At 47.2% G+C, this 18,706-nt stretch overlaps 2 protein-coding genes across 2 annotated transcripts in view; one reads left to right on the forward strand and one right to left on the reverse strand.

Moving 5' to 3' along the window:
* Positions 1-127: 127 nt before the first annotated feature.
* On the forward strand, positions 128-12,498 carry LOC101606892 (cyclin dependent kinase 2 interacting protein). The gene is made up of 5 exons (XM_045155168.1): positions 128-162; positions 3,169-3,337; positions 6,767-6,896; positions 9,660-9,789; positions 11,808-12,498. The coding sequence occupies exons 1-5, from the start codon at positions 156-158 to the stop codon at positions 12,008-12,010; spliced, it is 639 nt and encodes a 212-aa protein (XP_045011103.1). The 5' UTR covers positions 128-155; the 3' UTR covers positions 12,011-12,498.
* A 1,643-nt stretch (positions 12,499-14,141) lies between these two features.
* Znf839 (zinc finger protein 839) overlaps positions 14,142-18,706 on the reverse strand; it is a 33,856-nt gene continuing 29,291 nt past the window's right edge. Inside the window, exons 8-10 of the mRNA XM_045155597.1 lie at positions 17,696-17,845; positions 17,449-17,584; positions 14,142-15,452 (exon numbers count right to left, since the gene is read on the reverse strand). Of these exons, the coding sequence (XP_045011532.1) occupies positions 14,542-15,452; positions 17,449-17,584; positions 17,696-17,845 (1,197 nt within the window). The 3' untranslated portion in view covers positions 14,142-14,541. The remainder of the gene's footprint in view (positions 15,453-17,448; positions 17,585-17,695; positions 17,846-18,706) is intronic.

The following is an 18,706-nucleotide window of genomic DNA, read 5'->3' on the forward strand; positions in this document are numbered from 1 at the left end:
GCCGGGCGCCGGCGAGCAGCAAACCCAGTCCGCCCGGGAGCTAGAGCGGCAGGGCCGCAGGAGCCCGAGGTCCGGCGCGCCGGAAGTGACGCAGCGCTGCCGCTGGCTGTGGGCGGGACATCGGGGGTCTCCTTCCTGGGAGAGCTGCAGACCGCATGGAAGGTGCGTGGGAAGGGTGGACGTGCCCACGCGTAGGCTCGGGTGTAGGGCTCGGGACGCGGGCCGGGTCGGAAGGTCGGGAGCCCGCGTGTTACATGAGTGTTAACCCAGCCTGGTGTTCACGTGCGGAGTGGAGCGGGATACACAGGGGAGTGTCAGCGGGTGTGACGCTCAGATCGTCATTACAAATTAGCACCAAGGCAGCACGCGGGTGCCACACTGCTGCCAGCCCCCCTCCGCCGGGATCCCCTTCCCTGAACTCACCCGGATGAGGGGCCGCAGCGCTTTCGGCTCGTGGTGAGGCTGTAGCTTCGCGAGTGCTCACTGGTAGTGCCTGTGCTTCGCGTGCATCGGGCCCTGGGCCTCGCCGTGAGCCCTTGAAGTCACGCCGGCCCCGTGTCTGCAGGCAAGGCGCCGCGGCTCGGATAGCACAAGTTTAGCCACTACTGTATCTCACATTTTCTGCGTTGAAATTGAGAGGTATGGTCTTGGTTCCTAAATAGGGCAGGCAGATGCGATCCTCGTCCTCAGGAGCCGCCCCTAAGAGACAGAACTCCAGCTTAGACAGCTACAGTCCGGCTGTTAAGAAGTTCCCCCATGTAACCTTAAGAAAATATGTTTGTTTATTTGAGAGAGAGAATGGGCACACCAGGGCCTCCAGCCACTGCAGAGGAACTCCAGATGCATGTGCCTGCCTCCTTGTGCAACAGGCTTACGTGGGTCCTGAAGAATTGAACTGGGATCCTTTGGCTTTGCAGACAAACGCCTTAACCGCTAAGGCATCTCTCCAGCCCCCATGTAACGTTTTACTCAGCATCTACTATCTATGGAGGACGTGGACGGCAATAGGTCAGACATAGCTCCTACCTTGGTGGAATTTATAGTCCAGCAAGGAATACAGACACTAAGCAAGCACGTAGATATCCCTGGAGGATGTCTTGTGTGATTTTAACAGTGATGGCGGCTGCCTGGTTCGGCTGGACTGCAGTATCTAAAGCTTTTGAGTTGTTATCTCATGCCCAAGAAGAATTTAGAAATGTAGACAAGGAGATGAGAATAAAAATAGACCTTATTAAGGAAAATAAGACTCCTGAGAGAGTAGGAGGGTTCCCCAAAAGAAAGAGTGGGTTGCTGGATCAGGAGATTGGTTCTGCCAGTATCCAAAAAGAGAAAGAAAATGGATAGTTAATGCTTCTTGAGTTAGAACTCAAAAGTGGATAAGCTCTGCAGTAGTAAGAGCAACTGGGTTAAGGGAAGAGCTTCTTGGGGTTACATCATTTCATTGAGGGACTAACAATGCCTCCCACCTCTTCAGCACGCTGTACTTGAGTTGTCCCTTAAGTATGTGATTGACAGATTGCAGACTACCTAGTCCTCAGGTCAGGAGGAAGTGGCTCTTCTCTTTCTAATGTTACCTAACAAACAGGAAATGGAGTCCTTCCTTTAATGACCTTTAAAGTGCTTAAGCATCTGCCTACCTACAACATTCCCTCTTTGAGAGTTAAGACTCAAATCTCTTAGGAAATGGGAAACTACTCAGTGTATCTTCTTCAGGCTAAAATGGGGCATAAAGGAGTTCTCGAACTGCATCTTCTGGACCCCCCACTTTATCTTGGAGGGCAGGTTGCATCTTTGTTCTTTCTTTTTTTTTGTTTTTTCGAGGTAGGGTTTCACACTAGCCCAGGCCGACCTGGAATTCACTAAGTAGTCTCAGGGTGGCCTCAAATTCATGGTGATCCTCCTACCTCTGCCTTCCCCCAAGTGCTGAGATTAAAGACATGTGCTACCACACCTGGCTGCATCTATGTTCTTTTGACCCTGTATCCCCTAACTACCTGCAAAAGAAAATGACCTTGCTCCTAGTAAGGAAAGCGTAAGAGAAAAGTGAAAGAGAATCCTGGACTTGATCTCTACAGGCAGACTATTTTATTACAGAAAACAGCGAGGGGCAACAGCTTTCCCGCGGGATAGACGCTGAAGTGCTAAGCCAGGCCAAGGTGCAAGTTTATAAGGAGGATCCTAAGGAAAACATACTGTACCAGGTGTAGTTGATAAAATTGTAGCTACTTGTGTCCTTGTTCAGAATAGGTTTCTTCAGCCAGGAATGTCTAGGGAGGATACTCAGATGATCCCTCGTCCTTCAAGGCCAGCTAGGCTAAGGGGAGTACATCAATCAGGAAAGGTGCCAAATTTAATGAGGCTAAGTGCCTCTTTTGCCTTCTTTATTGTCCATGAGCTTTAGGGATAGTTATTATCCCTTTAGTTTTCAGGGAAGGCTATTAACCCTTCACTCCTAATCTCAATGACAGAAGTAGAGGGGTACAGATGTCTAATGCAGTGAGTCAGTCCAACCTGGGGGCCTCTAGCCTCTGCAAACAAACTCCAGACATGTATGGCACGTTGTGTATCTGGCTTAAGTGGGTACTGAGGAATTGAACCTGGGTCCTTAGACTTTGCAGGTAAGTAACCTTAACTGCTGAGTCAACTCTACAGCCCCCCCTCTTTTATTTTTGATGTAGGGTCTTACTTTAGCCCAGGCTGACTTAAAATTCACAATGTGGTCTCAGGCTAGCCTTGAAATCCTGGGGTTCCTCCTACCTCTGCCTCCTGAATGCTGCAATGAAAAGCGTGCGCCACCATGTCCGGTGACATTTCTGCTTTTTTTTTTCTCCCCAAGGTAGGGTCTCACTCTAGCTCAGGCTGACCTAGAATTTACTATGTAGTCTCAGGGTGGCCTCAAACTCAAGGCAGTCCCCCTACTTCTGCCTCCTGAGTGCTGGGATTAAAGGCGTAGGCCACCAAGCATCCTTTTCATTTGCTACATAGTACTTCCCATGATCTGACCTAATCAAGATTATTTACTTCTATATTATCTACCACTTCTTTAGAAAGTAAATTCTATGGGATGTAGCATTTCAGATAATTTCACTGTTGAGATTGAAAAGGACTTTGTCTTCCAACTCTGCCCAAGGGTTCTTTTTAACAGTTGTTTCTCTTGCTTCCTGTTAGCAAAGGCTCTTGGGATTGCAACACCCAGAAAGCCTGTATTATCTGTCAGTGCAAGAAAGATTAAGGATAATGCAGCAGATTGGCACAATTTAATCCTGAAATGGGAAAGCCTCAGCGATGCAGGTTTTACCACTGCAAGTAACATTGCCAACCTGAAAGTCAGCTTGTTGTAAGTACATGAGGTGAAATCCTCACACTCTGAACTTAAACCTCTTAAGAGTACAGTGAGATTTTTTCAACATGAATATAAAAAATACTAAACAGGGCTGGGACTGTGGCTCAGCAGTTAAAGATGCTTGCTTGCAAAGCCTACAGGCCTGGGTTTGGTTCCCTAGTTCCCTTGTAAAGCCAGATGCACAAAGTAGCACATGCATCTGGAATTCGTTTACAGCAGCATTGGGCCCTGGCATGCCATATTCTCTCTCTTTCTTCCTCTTTCTCTCAAATATATTTTTTTTTTAGAGAGTGAATGAGAGGGGAGAGAGAATTGCTGCGCCAGGGCCTCAGCCATTGCAGTCAAAATCCAGATGCTTGCACCGCTGAGTGGGTATATGACACCTTGTGCTTGCTTCACCTTTGTGTGTCTGGCTTAACTTCACAGGCAAGCGCCTTAACCACTAAGCCATCTCTCCAGCCCAAAAATAGTTTTTTTAAAAAAATTTATTTTATTTTTAAGAAAGCCAGACGTACAAAGTGGAATGTGCATATGGAGTTGGTTTGCAATGGCAGGAAACCCTGGCACCCCATTTCTTCCCCTCCCCCTCTTATTTCACTTTTTTTTTTTTTTTGGTTTTTGAGGTAGGGTCTCACTCTAGCCAAGGCTGGCCTGGAATTCACTATGGAGTCTTAGGGTAGCCTTGAACTCATGGGCCTTGTACCTCTGCCTCCCAAGTGCTGGGATTAAAGGCGTGCGCTACCACGCCCAGCTTTTATTTCACTCTTAAGTAACTTAAAACTTTTTGTGAAAAAAGAGGAAGGACCACTGTGAGTTCAAGGACAGCCTGGAACTACAAAGTGAATTCCAAGACAGCCTTGGCTAGAGTGAGACATTACCTGGAAAAAAAAAAAGTGGGAAAGAAAGGTTCTTTTTAGGGGTTATAGCTCAATGGTAAAGTATATGCACAGGTCTCTGGGTTTGATCCCTAACACTGCATAAAAAGAAAAGGAAGAGCTGGAGAGATGACTTCACAGTTAAGGCATTTGCCTGCAAAGCCAAAGGACCTCTGTTCGATTGCCCAGTACCCACATAAGCTAGATGCACAAGGTGGCACATGCATCAGGAGGTCGTTTGCAGTGGCTGGAGGCCCTGGTGTGCCCATTCTCTTCCGCTCTCTCTCTCTCTGTATGTTTGCCTTTTTCCCTCTCTTGCTCTCAAAAAAAAAAAAAAATGGTTAAAAAAAAAAAGGAAGAAGAAAATTTATTTCGCATTTCGCAGTCATTGGGGGCATTGCTTTGGACCTGTGGTAAGATGGCATCATCCTGGTGGGAGCTCGTGGCAGAGGAAATCTGTTTACCTCAGGCCAGGACCAAAAAGCAAGACTACCAGGTCCTAAGACCCCTTCAAGGACATGTCCCCACATGGCTTAAAAGCTTCCCACTGGTGAGGATCAAGCTACCAAACTAGGAATTGATCACAGCCCTTAGTGTAAGAAATATTCACAAGTTAACTCTGAGGAAGTGACCCCCATCTTCTGGGTCTTTATAACCAGCACTAAGTTCTACACCAAACGTGTCACATGGCTGATTTGCCTTTTTCCTTTTTTTTTTTTTTTTTTTTTTTCCGAGGTAGGGTCTCACTCTAGCCCAGGCTGACCTGGAATTCACTCTGTCATCTTAGGGTGGCCTCAAATTCATGGCGATCCTCCTACCTCTGCCTCCCCAGTGCTGGGATTAAAGGCGTGCGCCACTGCACCCGGCTACCTTTTTCCTTTTAAAAATAAAAAATTATTTATTAGAGAGAGGCAATGTGCACACCAGGGCCTCTAGCTACTGCAAACGAATTTCAGTTGCATGTGCCACCAAGTGCATCTAGGTTACATGGGATCTGGGAAATCGAACCTGGGTCCTTAGGGTTCATAGGCAGGCTCCTTATCTGCTAAGCCACCACCACTTCAGCCCCCTCCCCTCTCTCTCTCTCTCTCTCCTTTTTTTTTTTTTTTTTTTGAGGTATGGTTTCACTCTAACTCAGGCTGCTGACCTGGAATTCACTATGTAGTCTCAGGGTGGCCTCAAACTCACAGAGATCTTCTCCCTCTGCCTCCTGAGTGCTGGGATCAAAGGCGTGTGTCATTACGCCAGACTAGCCCTCCCTTTTTTTTTTCCTCAATTTTTATTAACATTTTCCATGATTATAAAAAGTATCCCATGGTAATACCCTCCCTCCCCCCCATCCTCCCTTTTTTAAAAAATATTTTTTATTTAATTATGGGAGAGTACATGCACTGGGGCTTCTTGCCACTGCAAACAGATTTCAGATACATTTGCCACTTTGTGCATCTGGATTTATGTAGGTACCAGAGACTTGAACCTGGGCCAATAAGCTTTCCATACAAATGCTTTTACTGTTGAGCTGTCTCCCCAACCCTTTTTCTAGTGCAAAATTGAGTGACCCAGGCTGGATGTGTAGCTAATAAGAATAACCAACGGTTGTGTTCATTGTGTATATAAGTAATAACTAAACTCATATAATGACATGAAATAACAATGTATATGTAAAATGTCTGACTTGGTTATATGGACAGTAGGTTCTCTAAGATTTATAATATATAAGGTGAAGGGTTTTTCTTATTTTGCATTTTTTTATTTGAGAGAGAGAATGGGTGTGCCAGGACCTCCAGCCACTGCAAATGAACTCCAGACACATGTGCCACCTTGTGCACCTGGTTTAGATGGGTATTGGGGAATTGAACCTGGGTCCTTAGGCTTTTCAGGCAAGTACCTTATCTGCTAAGCCATCTCTGCAGCCCATCTTTCAAAAAAAAATAATATTTATTTATTTGCATGTGGGGGAGAGGGGAGAAAGAGAGGGAATGGGTACACTGAGGTCTCTTGTTACTGCAAATGAACTCCAAGTGCTTGCGCCCCTTTATGCATCTGTCTTACATAGGTACTAGGGAATCAAACCTGGGTCATCAGGCTTTGCAAGCAAACACCTTTAACCACAGAATAGCTCCAGCCCTGTATTTTTTTCCTTTTTTTTTTTTTTTTTTGACTTTTGTTTTTATTGTTTTTGTTTTGTTTTGTTTTTCCAGGTAGGGTCTCACTCTAGTCCAGACTAACCTGGAATTCACTATGTAGTCTCAGGTTGGTCTTGAATTTACAGTGATCCTCCTACCTTTGCCTCCCGGGTGCTGGGATTAAACGCGTGTGCCACCATGCCCAGCTCTATTTCTTTTCTTTTCTTTCTTTTTTCTTTTTCTTTTTCTTTTTTTTTTTTTTTTGACACATTGTCTCATTATGTAGCCCAGCTAATCTTGAACTCATGATCCTCCTGCCTCGGCCTCCCAGGTGCTGGAATTACAGAGGTAAAGTCACCCACCATGAAGCGAGTTTAAAAGTTTAAAGATCGTTTGTATCCATTGTTGTTTATTTTGTTCAGGGAAAAAGACAAGATTGAATTAGCAAGCACCACTTCAGCTTCCTGTGAGGAGGGAGAAAAGCGGCGTCTGGAGTGTGACAAGGAGCTGGAGGCTCTGTGTGAAGAACTGCAGGCCACCTTGGATGGTTTGGTAAGAACTGAGCCTGCGGCACCATGGTCACTGTCAAGTCCAGTGGACCTGTACAGGGGTCGACTGAGGGCGTCAAGTGCCATCAGTAACCCTCAGCCTCCTGTGTGCTTTTGTGCTTCACCTCACAAATCTTGTTCTTCTGGTCCAGGGGCCAGTGTCACCTACTTAAGTGTCCACAGAGAAAAATGTGCAGCTTTACAGGCCACACAGTTCTAGCATCGTAACTTCTCCATGCTGTAGCAAACCAGCCGTCATCAGTACAGAAGCCAATGGCACGTATTACCATTGTAGACTCCGGGTGTATTTGTTTATACTTGGAGTCGTAACCCCAGTGGACTTTCTTACACAAATTGTTTCTTACACAAATTATTCCCACTTTGGCCACGGGTGTTCAGCCAGCTGGACTTCTGTCTCATGGTATAAAGTTTTGGTTTCGGGTTTCTTAGAGTACTTCCTTCCTGACTGGCATGGAAGGACATTCCAGCTACTTCTTGTGTATTTCCTGTCTCGGTTCTCAAATCAGCCTTTTTTCCAAGGACTCAGGTTCCTTTTATAGGAGGGCCTTGTTGAAAGCAAGGTCTGCTTGCTGGCTGTCAGCAGCTCTCTGCCTTAGGTGCCTTACTGTTTTAAGTTGCTTTGGAAGTACCCACATGTTGATGTAAGGATACTAATGTTGTTTCCTGTTTCTCCAGCCATTGGAGAGAAAGGTTGCCCAGGCTTGCCTTTCATTGTCTTTCTTAAATGTGGCAAGGGGTCCAATGCACACCTTTCCCTAAGCTGGACCCATGCTCCAGCATTGTCTGTGAAAGTGGGAGACGCTGCTGGTGTTTGTGGTGGCTGCGCTTCAGGATTGATGAGCGACTCCTGTAGCATGGGGGGGTCCAGTCGTGAGGATTTTCTTCCTCTCCTAGTCTGAAGGAGCTTTTCTTAGAATTGTAGGCAGTGGGAAGCTGCTAGGGAGGCAGAGGAAGGAGCAGAGGACTGGTGTAGAAAGGGAGGGGGTTAAAAAGCATGAGTTCTGGGCTGGAGAAATGACTCTGGTTAAGGAACTTGCCCGCAAACCCAACCGCCTGAGTTTGATTCTCCAGTACCCATATATAGACAGATGCACAAAAGGGGCACATGCTGCATCTGGAATTCGTTAGCCGTGGCTGAAGGCCCTGGTATGCCCATTCTCTGTGTGTCTTCCCTCTCTCTTTCTGCTTTCAAATAAGTAAATAAAAATACTTAAAATGCTTTTTAAAAAATGAGTTCTTTCCTGTCCTTCCCTAGCTTAGCCTTTAGCAGCCTTTCTGGCAACAAGCGGAAATGATGAAGTTGGGCCAAGGAAAATATCGAACCAAAGATGATTTGAGAAGAGAGTGAAGTTCTTTAAAAATTTATGTTGGTTAAATTTAGTGTGTGCCATTTTAGATGTAACCAGAGGGTGGCTGGAAGAGCCAAGGGCAAGGAATTACAATTTTGATGCTATGTGGATCTTTTATCACCCTGTGCACTTTTAAAGCTGACTATACTGAGTCAGAAACTCAATTTTTTTTTTTTTTTCGAGGTAGGGTCTCACTCCAGCTCAGCTTTAGGAACTGAATTTTAACAAACCTGTGCTATTTAAATCTGAATCATTGGGCTGTAGAGATGGCTTAGTGGTTAAGGTTCTTGCCTGCAAAGCCAAAGGATCCCCAGGAGTCACGTAAACCAGATGCACAAGGTGGCACATGCATCTGTAGTTCATTTGCAGAGGCTGAAGGCCCTGTGGTGCCCATTCTCTCTCCCTCTCAAATAAGTAAATAAAAACTTAAAAAAAAAAAAAAAAAAAGCCAGGCATGGTGGTACACGCCTTTAATTCCAGCACTCAAGAGGGAGAGATAGGAGGATTGCCATGAGTTTGAGGCCACCCTGAGACTACATAGTATGTTTCAGGTCAGCCTGGTCTAGAGTGAGACCCTACCTGGCGGGGGGGGGGGGGGGGGACTTAAAAAAAAATCTGAGCCGGGCATGATAGTATACACCTTTAATCCCAGCACTTGGGAGGCAGAGGTAGGGTTGCCATGAGTTCGAGGTCACCCTGAGACTACATAGTGAATTCCAGGTCAGCCTGGGATAGAGTGAAACCCTACCTCCAAAAAAAAAAAAACAAAAAAAACCTGAAGTCATAATTACTTCTATGTAGTCTCTCATGTAGCCCCAATAAGGTGTTTGGAATACTAGATCACTCTTCCTCTTCTTTCCTTGAAAGCTGGCACTGCATTAGAGTTTGTGATGCCTCCTGTCCATGTGGAGTATGTCAATATTCGCCACCTGTAGCCGCAGAGAACAGTTACAGAGGGACACAGAGGCACTGTCCATGTTCTTACTGCTTCCTTGATTATCATCATTTTTACACATGAGGGAATTCAGCCTCACGGAAGCAGCTGTGACCTGAGTCTGTAATGAGCATGCTTCTTTTGTCCTATCTCTTACCCCATAACAGCAGCAAGCACTTGCCTGGGATTCCTCCAGGGCTTTGGAGCTAAACACTGATCATCTGGAAGTCTTACTGAAGTGACTTCTGTGAAACAAACTCGGGGTTCAGCACCAAAGCAGTCAAAATTACTAATACTAAAATTGCCTGCCTGGTCTCCTTGGAAGTCCATCTGTGGAGTTAATGTGTAGCTACTGGAATTTTAGGTTTGCCAGGACTGTATTTCGTAGTTTTGAAAGCTGAACTATTAAATCTGAGACTGGGGGTTCCAGATAATATGTTCATGTTCCAAATTGATCTTTCAGACGAAAGTACAAGTGAAAATGGAAAAGCTGTCTTCAACTACCAAGGGAGTTTGTGAACTAGAAAATTACCATTATGGGGAGGAGAGTGAACGCCCCCTTCTGTTTCACACGTGGCCCACAACGCATTTTTGTGAGTAGCTCTTTTGAATTTATATATATATATTTTTTTTTTTTTTTTTTTTTTTTTTTTTGAGAGAGAGACAGAGGAAGAGGCATATAGAGAGAATGAGTGCACCAGGGCCTCTAGCCACTGCAAATGAACTGCAGACACACACACGTGCCACCTTGTGCATCTGACTTACGTGGGTCCTGGGGAATTGAACATGGGTCCTTAGGCTTTGCAGGCAAGTGCCTTAACCACTAAGCCATCTCTCCAGCCCAGAGTTAGTTTTTCGATGAGATTAGAAGAGTTCAGTACTAGACCTGGTCCCGAGAGGAGGAGATGAGATATCTTAAGGTGAATATTCCTGCTGTGGTCCCCTTGCAGCCTGGTACCTGGCAGGCCGAGGCAGGAGGCACTCCATAAGTTTGAGCCTGTATAATCCACCTCTATGGAAAGACAAACCTGTACATTTTTTTTAACATTTATTTTTTATTGATTTATTTGAGAGAGAAAGAGAAAGAGGCAGATAGAGAATGGGCACACCAAGGCCTCTAGTCACTGCAAAAGAACTTCTGGTGCATCTGGCTTATGAGGGTCCTGGGGGATTGAACCTGGGTCCTTTGGCTTTGCAGGCAAGTGCCTTAACTACTAAGCCATTTCCCCAGACCTAAATTTTTATTACTGAAGAAGAAAGTATTTTGTTGTTGTTGTTCATTTTTATTTATTTATTTATTTGAGAGTGACAGACACAGGGAGAGAGACAGATAGAGGGAGAGAGAATGGGCGCGCCAGGGCTTCCAGCCACTGCAAACGAACTCCAGACACGTGCGCCCCCTTGTGCATCTGGCTAACGTGGGACCTGGGGAACCGAGCCTCGAACCGGGGTCCTTAGGCTTCACAGGCAAGCGCTTAACCGCTAAGCCATCTCTCCAGCCCAGAAGAAAGTATTTTTATTTTGTTTAAAAAATAAGGCTGGGACTGGATGTGGTGGCACACATCTTTAATCCTAGCAATTGGAAGGCTGAGGTAGGAGGGTCACTGTTAATCTGAGGCCAGCCTGAGTCTTAATTCCACTTCAGCCTGGGATACATAGCAATACTCACCTAAAAAAAAAAAGCTGGGTGTGATTAACATGCTTTTAGACCCAGCATTTAGGAGGCAGAGGTAGGGGGATCACCAGGAGTTTGAGGCCACCCTGAGACTACCTAGTGAATTCCAGGTCAGCCTGGGCTAAAGCAAGACCCTATCTCAAGAAAGAAAGAAAAAAAAATATCGGGCTTGAGGGATGGCTTAGCAGTTAAGGTGTTTGCCTGCAAAGCCAAAGGACCCAGGTTCAGTTCCCTAGGACCCATATAACCTGGATGCACAAGGTGGCTCATGTGTTTGGAGTTCATTTACAGTAGGGTTTCACTCTAGATCAGGCTGACCTGGAATTCACTAGGTAGTCTCAGGGTGGCCTCAAACTCATGGTGATCCTCCTACCTCTGCCTTCCAATATTTTGGGTTTTTTGAGATAGGGTCTCATTCTAGTCTCAGGGTGGCTTTGAACTCACAGCAGTCCTCCTATCTCTGCCCCCCTAGTGCTGGGGTCAAAGGCATAAGCCACCGTGCCCAGCTTGTTTATTTTTGAGTCAGTGTCTAACTCTGTCCCAGGCTGACCTGGAACTTACTTTATAGCCCAGGCTGGCATTGAACTCAAGGCAGTCCTCCTACCTCAGCATCTTGAGCATTGGGATTAAAGGTGTGAATCATCGTGCCCAAGAAGACTTCACTTTTCTCAGTAAGGGAAAAGGGCAAATTATCTACTGATGTGTTTATTACATGTCCATTTCAGATGACTTGTTTATAATCATGGCAGGTCACTTAAGGGTAGAGTTGAAAGGCTTTTCCTTTGTGACCAGCTGACGTGAGATGCCGTGGTCTGTCCTTTGTCTCAGTATCCTCGCTGCTTCTGGCTTTGGGCTAGGAGCCTCTGGAGAAGTGGCTTGTGCCTAGGGGGGCATGTCCTTGGGCCATGCAGCTGCAGGTGGCTTGATGTGTTTCAGATGAGGTCTCCCGCCAGCTCTCCGACATGTACAGCAAAGAACTCCTCCTGAAGCGGACTATTGGAGCTGAGCTGGCACACACGGCCGACCGCAACCTCGCCCTGAGCTACCTGTCCATGTGGCTGCACCAGCCCTACGTGGAGAGCAGCAGCAAGCTACACCTGGAGAGCATGCTGCTAGAAACGGGGCACCGGGCACTGTGACTCCCAAGACATCCTGGCCTGTGGGAACAGGCCCCATGACCAGACCCTGTCCTGGCTGGTGTGGCTCCAACCCGTCCTACTACCGTTCTACTGGCCCCTGCCACCTCTCCAGACCATTGCTACAGCTGTCCTTCCCCAGGTGCCTCACTCCTGAGCTCCTCAGAGAGAAAGGAGTTCCCAAGAATGACTGAGGGACCTGGTTTTTATAACTGAATGCTCCTGACACGCATCTGCGTAGATAATCCTGAGCTTCAGTTTTACTTGATATCAATCTACATTTATTGTTTTTGTTATGCTAGAGATCAAACCTAGGCCTCAGCCACCGAGCTACATCCCTACCCCTGTATTTAAAGTTTGATTATATTAGCTAGGCATGGTGATGCCCACCTTTAATCCCAGCATTTGGGAAGCAGGGGTAGAATGATTGTCATGACTTCAAAGTCACCCTGAGATACTACATAGTGAATTCCAGAACAGCCTGGGCTAAAGTGAGACCCTACTCAAAAACATGTTTTAAAGGCTGGAGAGATGGCTTAGTGGTTAAGGCATTTGCCTACAGAGCCAAAGGACTCATGTTCAATTCCCCAGGACCCATGTAAACACATATGTCTGGAGTTTATTTGCTGGAGGCACTGGTGTGCCCATATTCATATTCTCTCTGCCTCTCAAAAAAAAATTTTTTTTAAATGTTTTCTTTGGGGAGGGGGTTGAAGTAAGGTCTCATTCTAGGCCAGGCTGAACTGGAATTTACTATGTAGTTTCAGGCTGGCCTTGAAATCATGGCGATCTTCCTACCTCTGCCTGCTTAGTCCCCAGCATGTTCAAGGCTCTAGGTTCAAGGCAAGTAGGAATGACTCCTATTCCTCAATAAAATGCCAGAATGGCCAGCTTTTGTTTTTCTAATTGAACTCAGAAAAACCTCCTAGTACAAGCCAAGTCTAGTGGAAAAAGTGGCATATACCAGGCTTGTTGGTGCATGCTTTTATCCCAGCACTCTGGGGTCAGAAGTAGAATCACCATGAATTCCAGGTCAGCCTGAACAAGAGTGAGACCCTACATGAGGGGGGGGGCAGTGGCATATGTTGGGCCTAGTGGCACAAGTCTTTAATTCCAGCACTCGGGAGGTAGAGGTAGGAGGACTGCTGTGAGTCTGAGGCCAGCCTGGGCTAGATTGAGATCCGAACGTGAAAAAAAAAAAACCAGCTGGGCGTGGTGGCACACGCCTTTAATCCCAGCACTCGGGAGGCAGAGGTGGGAGGACTGATGTGAGTTCGAGGCCACCCTGAGAATACAGAGTGAATTCCAGATCAGCATGGACTAGAGCGAAACCCTACCTGGGGGGGGAGGGGGGGCAGGAGAAAAAAAAACCCAAAAGAAAAAAAGTAGCATATTATCAGGGCAGAAGGGGACATCACAGTTTGGAAGTAGGCAGCAGAGGGGTGATCTTAGTTGCAAACACATCTAAGAATCGGATACATAAGAGGGATTTCCATGTGCCAGAGGAGCATGCCTTGATCCCAGCCTTAGGTTGAGGCAGGAGGACTGTGCATTCAAGGCAAGCCTGGCTTATATGATGACCCTGCTTCTGGGGCTCAGTGGTTAAAAGCATTTGCTACACAAGCATGCCTGTGACCACCAAGTTCCCCACATTGACAGCTGGGCATGGCCCAGCCCTGCAGAGGGTAAAGACTGGGTCTTGCAGAAGAAAAAAATGACAGCTCTGGGTTGAGTGAGGGACTCCATACCAAAGAAATGAGCAGGTTACGAGAGTAGCACACCTGAAGTTCTCTGGTCTCCACAAACAGGTGCGTCTATGTACGTATATGCATACACACATATGTGCAGGGAAAGTTTAAAACATACCTTGCTTCCAAAATAAACCATATACATATGCCATTATGTGACAAGCTGTGGTAGTTTGATTCAGGTGTCCCCCATAAACTCAGATGTTCTGAATGGTGGGTTCCCAGCTGATGGAGATTTGGGAATTAATACCTGCTGGAGGCAGTGTTTTGGGGGCGGGCTTATGGGTGTTATAGCCAGTTTACCCGTGCCAGTGTTTGGCACGCTCTCCTGTTGCTATTGTCCACCTAATGTTGGCCAGGGGATGATGTCCATCATTTTCCCTGCCATCATGGAGCTTTCCCTCGAGCCTGTAAGCCAAAATAAACCTCTTTTTCTCACACGCTGCTCTTGGTTGGGTGATTTCTACTAGCAATACGAACCGGACTGCAACACAGGTCATTTAGGAAGAGCCAGCAGAGTAGGCAGATAATGCTCTTTAAAAATAAAAGGCTCATTTTTGTCAGTATTCACATTATAAAAATATACACAGCCTAAATGAGACCTTCCATGGATAAAAAAGCTTATGAACAGAGAATCAAGGTTCTGACTCCCGCCCAGTGGAGTGGCGCACAGCTGTCATCCCGGCACTCGGGAGTTTGAAGGCCAGCCTCCCTGAGATACAGGATCAGGCGACTTCGGGCTACGGGAGATCCTGCCGCAAAATGATAACAAGGTTCTGGCTCCTGTTACTGAGTAGGTTCTGCTTCCCCGGTGAGGAAGGCCTCCATGGCTTGGAGAGCAACTGCTGGTGAACTAAACCCTAGGGCAGAGCTCCCTGCACTGGTCACTACAACACCCTCCTCCTGAGACATTGTGGGACCTGCAGGAGACAAGGTAAGCCCATTAGAAGTCTGAATAAGACTCTGTTCCTGCCTCTGCAACGCCTCCTGGCACCTGTTGGAAATCTCAAAAGCCAGGGCTTCCCCTGCAGTAGCCGCACTCTCCAGCTCTCTCTGGCCACCTTGTACCTCCACCTTGCAAGGGAACTGGTTCAAGTCCCCAGCTTGGCTTCTGAGACTGAGACCCTCTTTAGTTGATAGCAATCTATGGGAACCAGGCTGAGGGCTCAACTTGGGCACCATCTTGGAGGCACAAGCAGCTGGCACAGTATTCATAGGCAAAATGTTCTGGAGTGGAGGGGCTGTGACCTCCGGGAGCAGGACATGGCTGGGGCTGGGCTGCTGGCCATCCAGGCAGAAACAGCTCATCTCGCTGAGGTCCTCTGTCTCTGCACTTCCAAACCTGCCAGGCAGCAGGGATTCTACTCCCCCACCTGATAATGGGGGAACGCCACAGACACCCTGGACCCTCTGGCTGGTCCCAGCAGCCTGATCTGCTGCAAGTTCTGGAAGATCTTCCTCAGGAGACATTGACACCTGGCATGGAGGAGACTCCCTGAGCTCTGCTAACTGAGCATAAGGCACTGGCTCACTGACATGCAGACACAGGGGAGCAGGGTCCACAAACCCACTCCTGGCTGCAAAATCAGCAGACGCTGCAGTAGATAACTGTTGCTCTCCAGGTAATGTGCTGTTGTCTCTAGCAGAAGTCATCTCCCCACAGCTTCCTCCAAAGTGAGGAGGAAAGTTCTCGTGCCCTGTAAGTGGTTCAGAAAAACACTAGTCAAGGTACTCATCTCAAACACGCGGGTCTAAATAAACATTACACAAACTCCTTGCTACTTGAGATTAGTAGCGCATATATATATTTCCCCTCACTATGTAGTCTCAGGGTAGCTGTGAATGCACGGGGATACTACCTCTGTTTCCCAAGTGCTGGGATTAAAGGCGTGCACCACCAAGCCTGGCTTAAAAATATTTTTAAAATTTATTTAGTTTCAACCACAGAGAGAAAGAATGAGAGGGAGAATGGGCACACCAAGGCCTCTATCCACTGCAAACAAAATCCAGACACATGCACCACCTTGTGCATCTGGCATTATGGGGGTTCTTGGGAATGGAACCTGAGTCCTTTGCCTTTGCTGGCAAGCACCTTAACTGCTAAGCTATCTGTCAAGCCCAGCAGCAATTTTTTTATTAGTTACTAGTATCTTTTTCACACAGGCAGATTTTGTCTGTTCCAAAAACATTAAGCAGTATGACTTCACTGAATGAATGAGCAGTGGTTCCTCCCCTGAGGTGACTGCAGGCATTGCCCAAGGCCCTTAAAAACATGTCCACAGGGGCTGGAGAGATGCTTTAGCAGTTAAGAAGTTTGCCTGCAAAGTCAAAGGACCTTGGTTCATTTTCCCAGGTTACACATAAGCCAGATGCACAAGAGGGCGCATGCGTCTAGAGTCCATCTGCAGTGGTTGGAGGCCCTAAGAGAGCCCATTCTCTCTCTCCCTGCTTCTCTCTCAAATAAGTTTCTTAAAAAATAAAAATAAATAAATAAACAGATCCACAGATATCTCACACTCCAGTATTTCACTATAACCTTTTCCAGGTGCTTCTGACACACATGCCCAGCCCACAGTCACTGTCCTGAAAGCAAGGGACTCCCTCACAAAGCCCCAGGAACACACTACCGTGCAGATACCTAAGGCCTGCTGGCTGGGCAGGCATGGATAAAGCTACAAGAGGAAAGACTAGCTAAGTGACATGTCCAAATTGGTGCCAGAGTTCATCGGCCACAGAACAGATGTGCCTTCCCCTGGGCAGAGCTGGGAAGTAAATTCTAAAATGGACATTTTCTTTCCACTTGAGACCATCACATCAGCTGAGGATCAGGTGGTCCTGTTAAGACTTTCAAAAGACATGTGGATATTGTCAACGTGCCATATGTTCAAAGAACCTAGCAGATGCCGGGCATGGTGGTGTACACCTTTAATCCCAACACTTGGGAGGCAGAGGTAGGAGGATCACTGTGAGTTGGAGGCCACCTTCAGACACACAGTGAATTCCAGCCTGGCACCTGTTGGAAATCTCAAAAGCCAGGGCTTCCCCTGCAGTACCTCAAAAAAACAAAATCAAAGTATTTAGCACACAGTCTGGTTACAGCCAGAACCAAAGCCAGAATGTCTTTTTTTCAAATGTTAAATCTCAGCTTCTCAATGGAGCCAAGCCTCAGGTGCCAAGGCAGGCCACAGCTGCATGTGTCCTTGCGACCCATCACTGCCCAATTTCTTGCACTAGCCTGGGCTCACCAACTTGAGACATCACCATGATGTGACCCTTCATTTAAAAGGGACTGGAGGGTTGGAGACATGGCTCAGTGGTTAAGGCGCTTGCCTACAATGCCAGCAACTTGGGTTCAATTCCCCAGGACCCACATAAAGCCAGATGCACAAAGTGGTGCATGTATCTGGGGTTTGTTCACAGTGGCTAGAGACTTTGGCACACCCATTCTCATTCTCTCTCCTTGCAAATAAATAAATAAATAATAAAATGGGACCCTAGGAAACCTTCAAGATCTCATGACTCATGGGGTATGGATATGGAATGAGACACTGGGAGGTTGGGATAAAACCTGGGAGGACAGAGTTCTCAAATTATGCCACAAGGGTACCAACCACAAAAAGTGACAGCCCTGGGCATGTCTAGCACGTTGGCAGAACTGTCTAGTGCAGGGTGCCCCAGAAACACATGCTTTACCCTTGCTGGCAGCTGGTGCACATGAGGGCCGGGGCTTCTCCTGGCATCCACTGGTGGCAGCAAGACACGTAGGGGTGTCTGTGGGGAGAGCTGCTCCTCGGGGCTTTTTCACTGTGGCCGGCCTCTCCCCTGTGGCCTACAGAGAGAAGAGTTCTCAAGTGAGACCGGGCGCAACAGGTGGGCCCACACCTCTCCTTGGAGAAGCGCGCAGTGAGCACGGGACGACAGCTACCTCTGTACCACTTACCACCACACCCGGCTCCCTCCCTCTCTTCTGTCCACCAGCTGCCTCTGGCTTCTCCCCATCTGTCTCCTGGCTGGGGAGCTTGGGTGCACTGTAGTCTGGGGTTGCTTCTTTCTTCCTCAGGAATTCTGTGATTCCCAATGACTCAGCAACCTGCAGGGAAGGGGAGCCAAAGTAAGCACCCCTCAAAGCAGGCTTGAGTCAGCCCTATGCACTGATGACTGAGTATAAACCTGTGGGACTCTTTCATGGCCAATCTCAACTGTCAACTGGGTTGGATCTAGTATCACCTAGAAGTATTTCTGGACATGTCTGTGACAGAGTCTCTAGATTAAGTTAATTGAGAAGGAAGCCCTACCCTAACTGAAAGGCACCCTTCCCATGGTCTGGAGTCTGAGGCTGAATAAAAAGAAGAAATAAAGCCCAGCATGATGGCACACACCTTTAATCCCAGCACTCGGGAGGCAGAAGTAGGAGGATTGCTGTGAGTTCAAGGCCAGCCTGAGATACATAGTGAATTCCAGGTCAGCCTGGGCTAGACTGAGACCCTACCTTGAAAAACCAAAGAAAAGAAGAAAGAAATCGAGCTGAGCACAAGCATTCCTATGTTTCTGCTTCCTCCCTGAGGAGCGCATGTGAGCAGCTACTCCACACTCCTGCTGCCCTGCCCTGCCTCCCACGCTCTGATGGACTGTGTCCTCCTGAACTGTAAGCTCAAAGAAACCCTCCCTCAAGTCTGTTCTTGTCAGGTATTTTGTCACAGCAACAAGGAAAGTAACACTATGTAAGCTTAGCTCCCTTATACAGTGAGGTGCCACCTAGGAAGGAGACATAAGAAGGTGGCAGTTCATGAAGAGCTGAGGATGAAACAGACCATCCCCGAAGCTCACAGGCTCTGCTGACATAGGGTAGGAGAGAATGAAGACTGTTAGAACACTTCCTAGTGCTATCATGAGCTTAGAAAGGGTTACCTCTACTGAGCATGGTGGCACACTCCTTTAATCCCAGCACTCA

Source organism: Jaculus jaculus, chromosome 7 (genome assembly GCF_020740685.1).
Source record: "Jaculus jaculus isolate mJacJac1 chromosome 7, mJacJac1.mat.Y.cur, whole genome shotgun sequence".
Lineage (NCBI taxonomy): Eukaryota > Metazoa > Chordata > Mammalia > Rodentia > Dipodidae > Jaculus > Jaculus jaculus.

Excerpts from the sequence above, each read along its gene's own strand:
- LOC101606892 (XM_045155168.1), top strand. Across the intron at positions 3,338-6,766 it reads AACCTGAAAGTCAGCTTGTT|GGAAAAAGACAAGATTGAAT; the intron begins GTAAGTACATGA and ends TATTTTGTTCAG. Across the intron at positions 6,897-9,659 it reads AGGCCACCTTGGATGGTTTG|ACGAAAGTACAAGTGAAAAT; the intron begins GTAAGAACTGAG and ends TTGATCTTTCAG.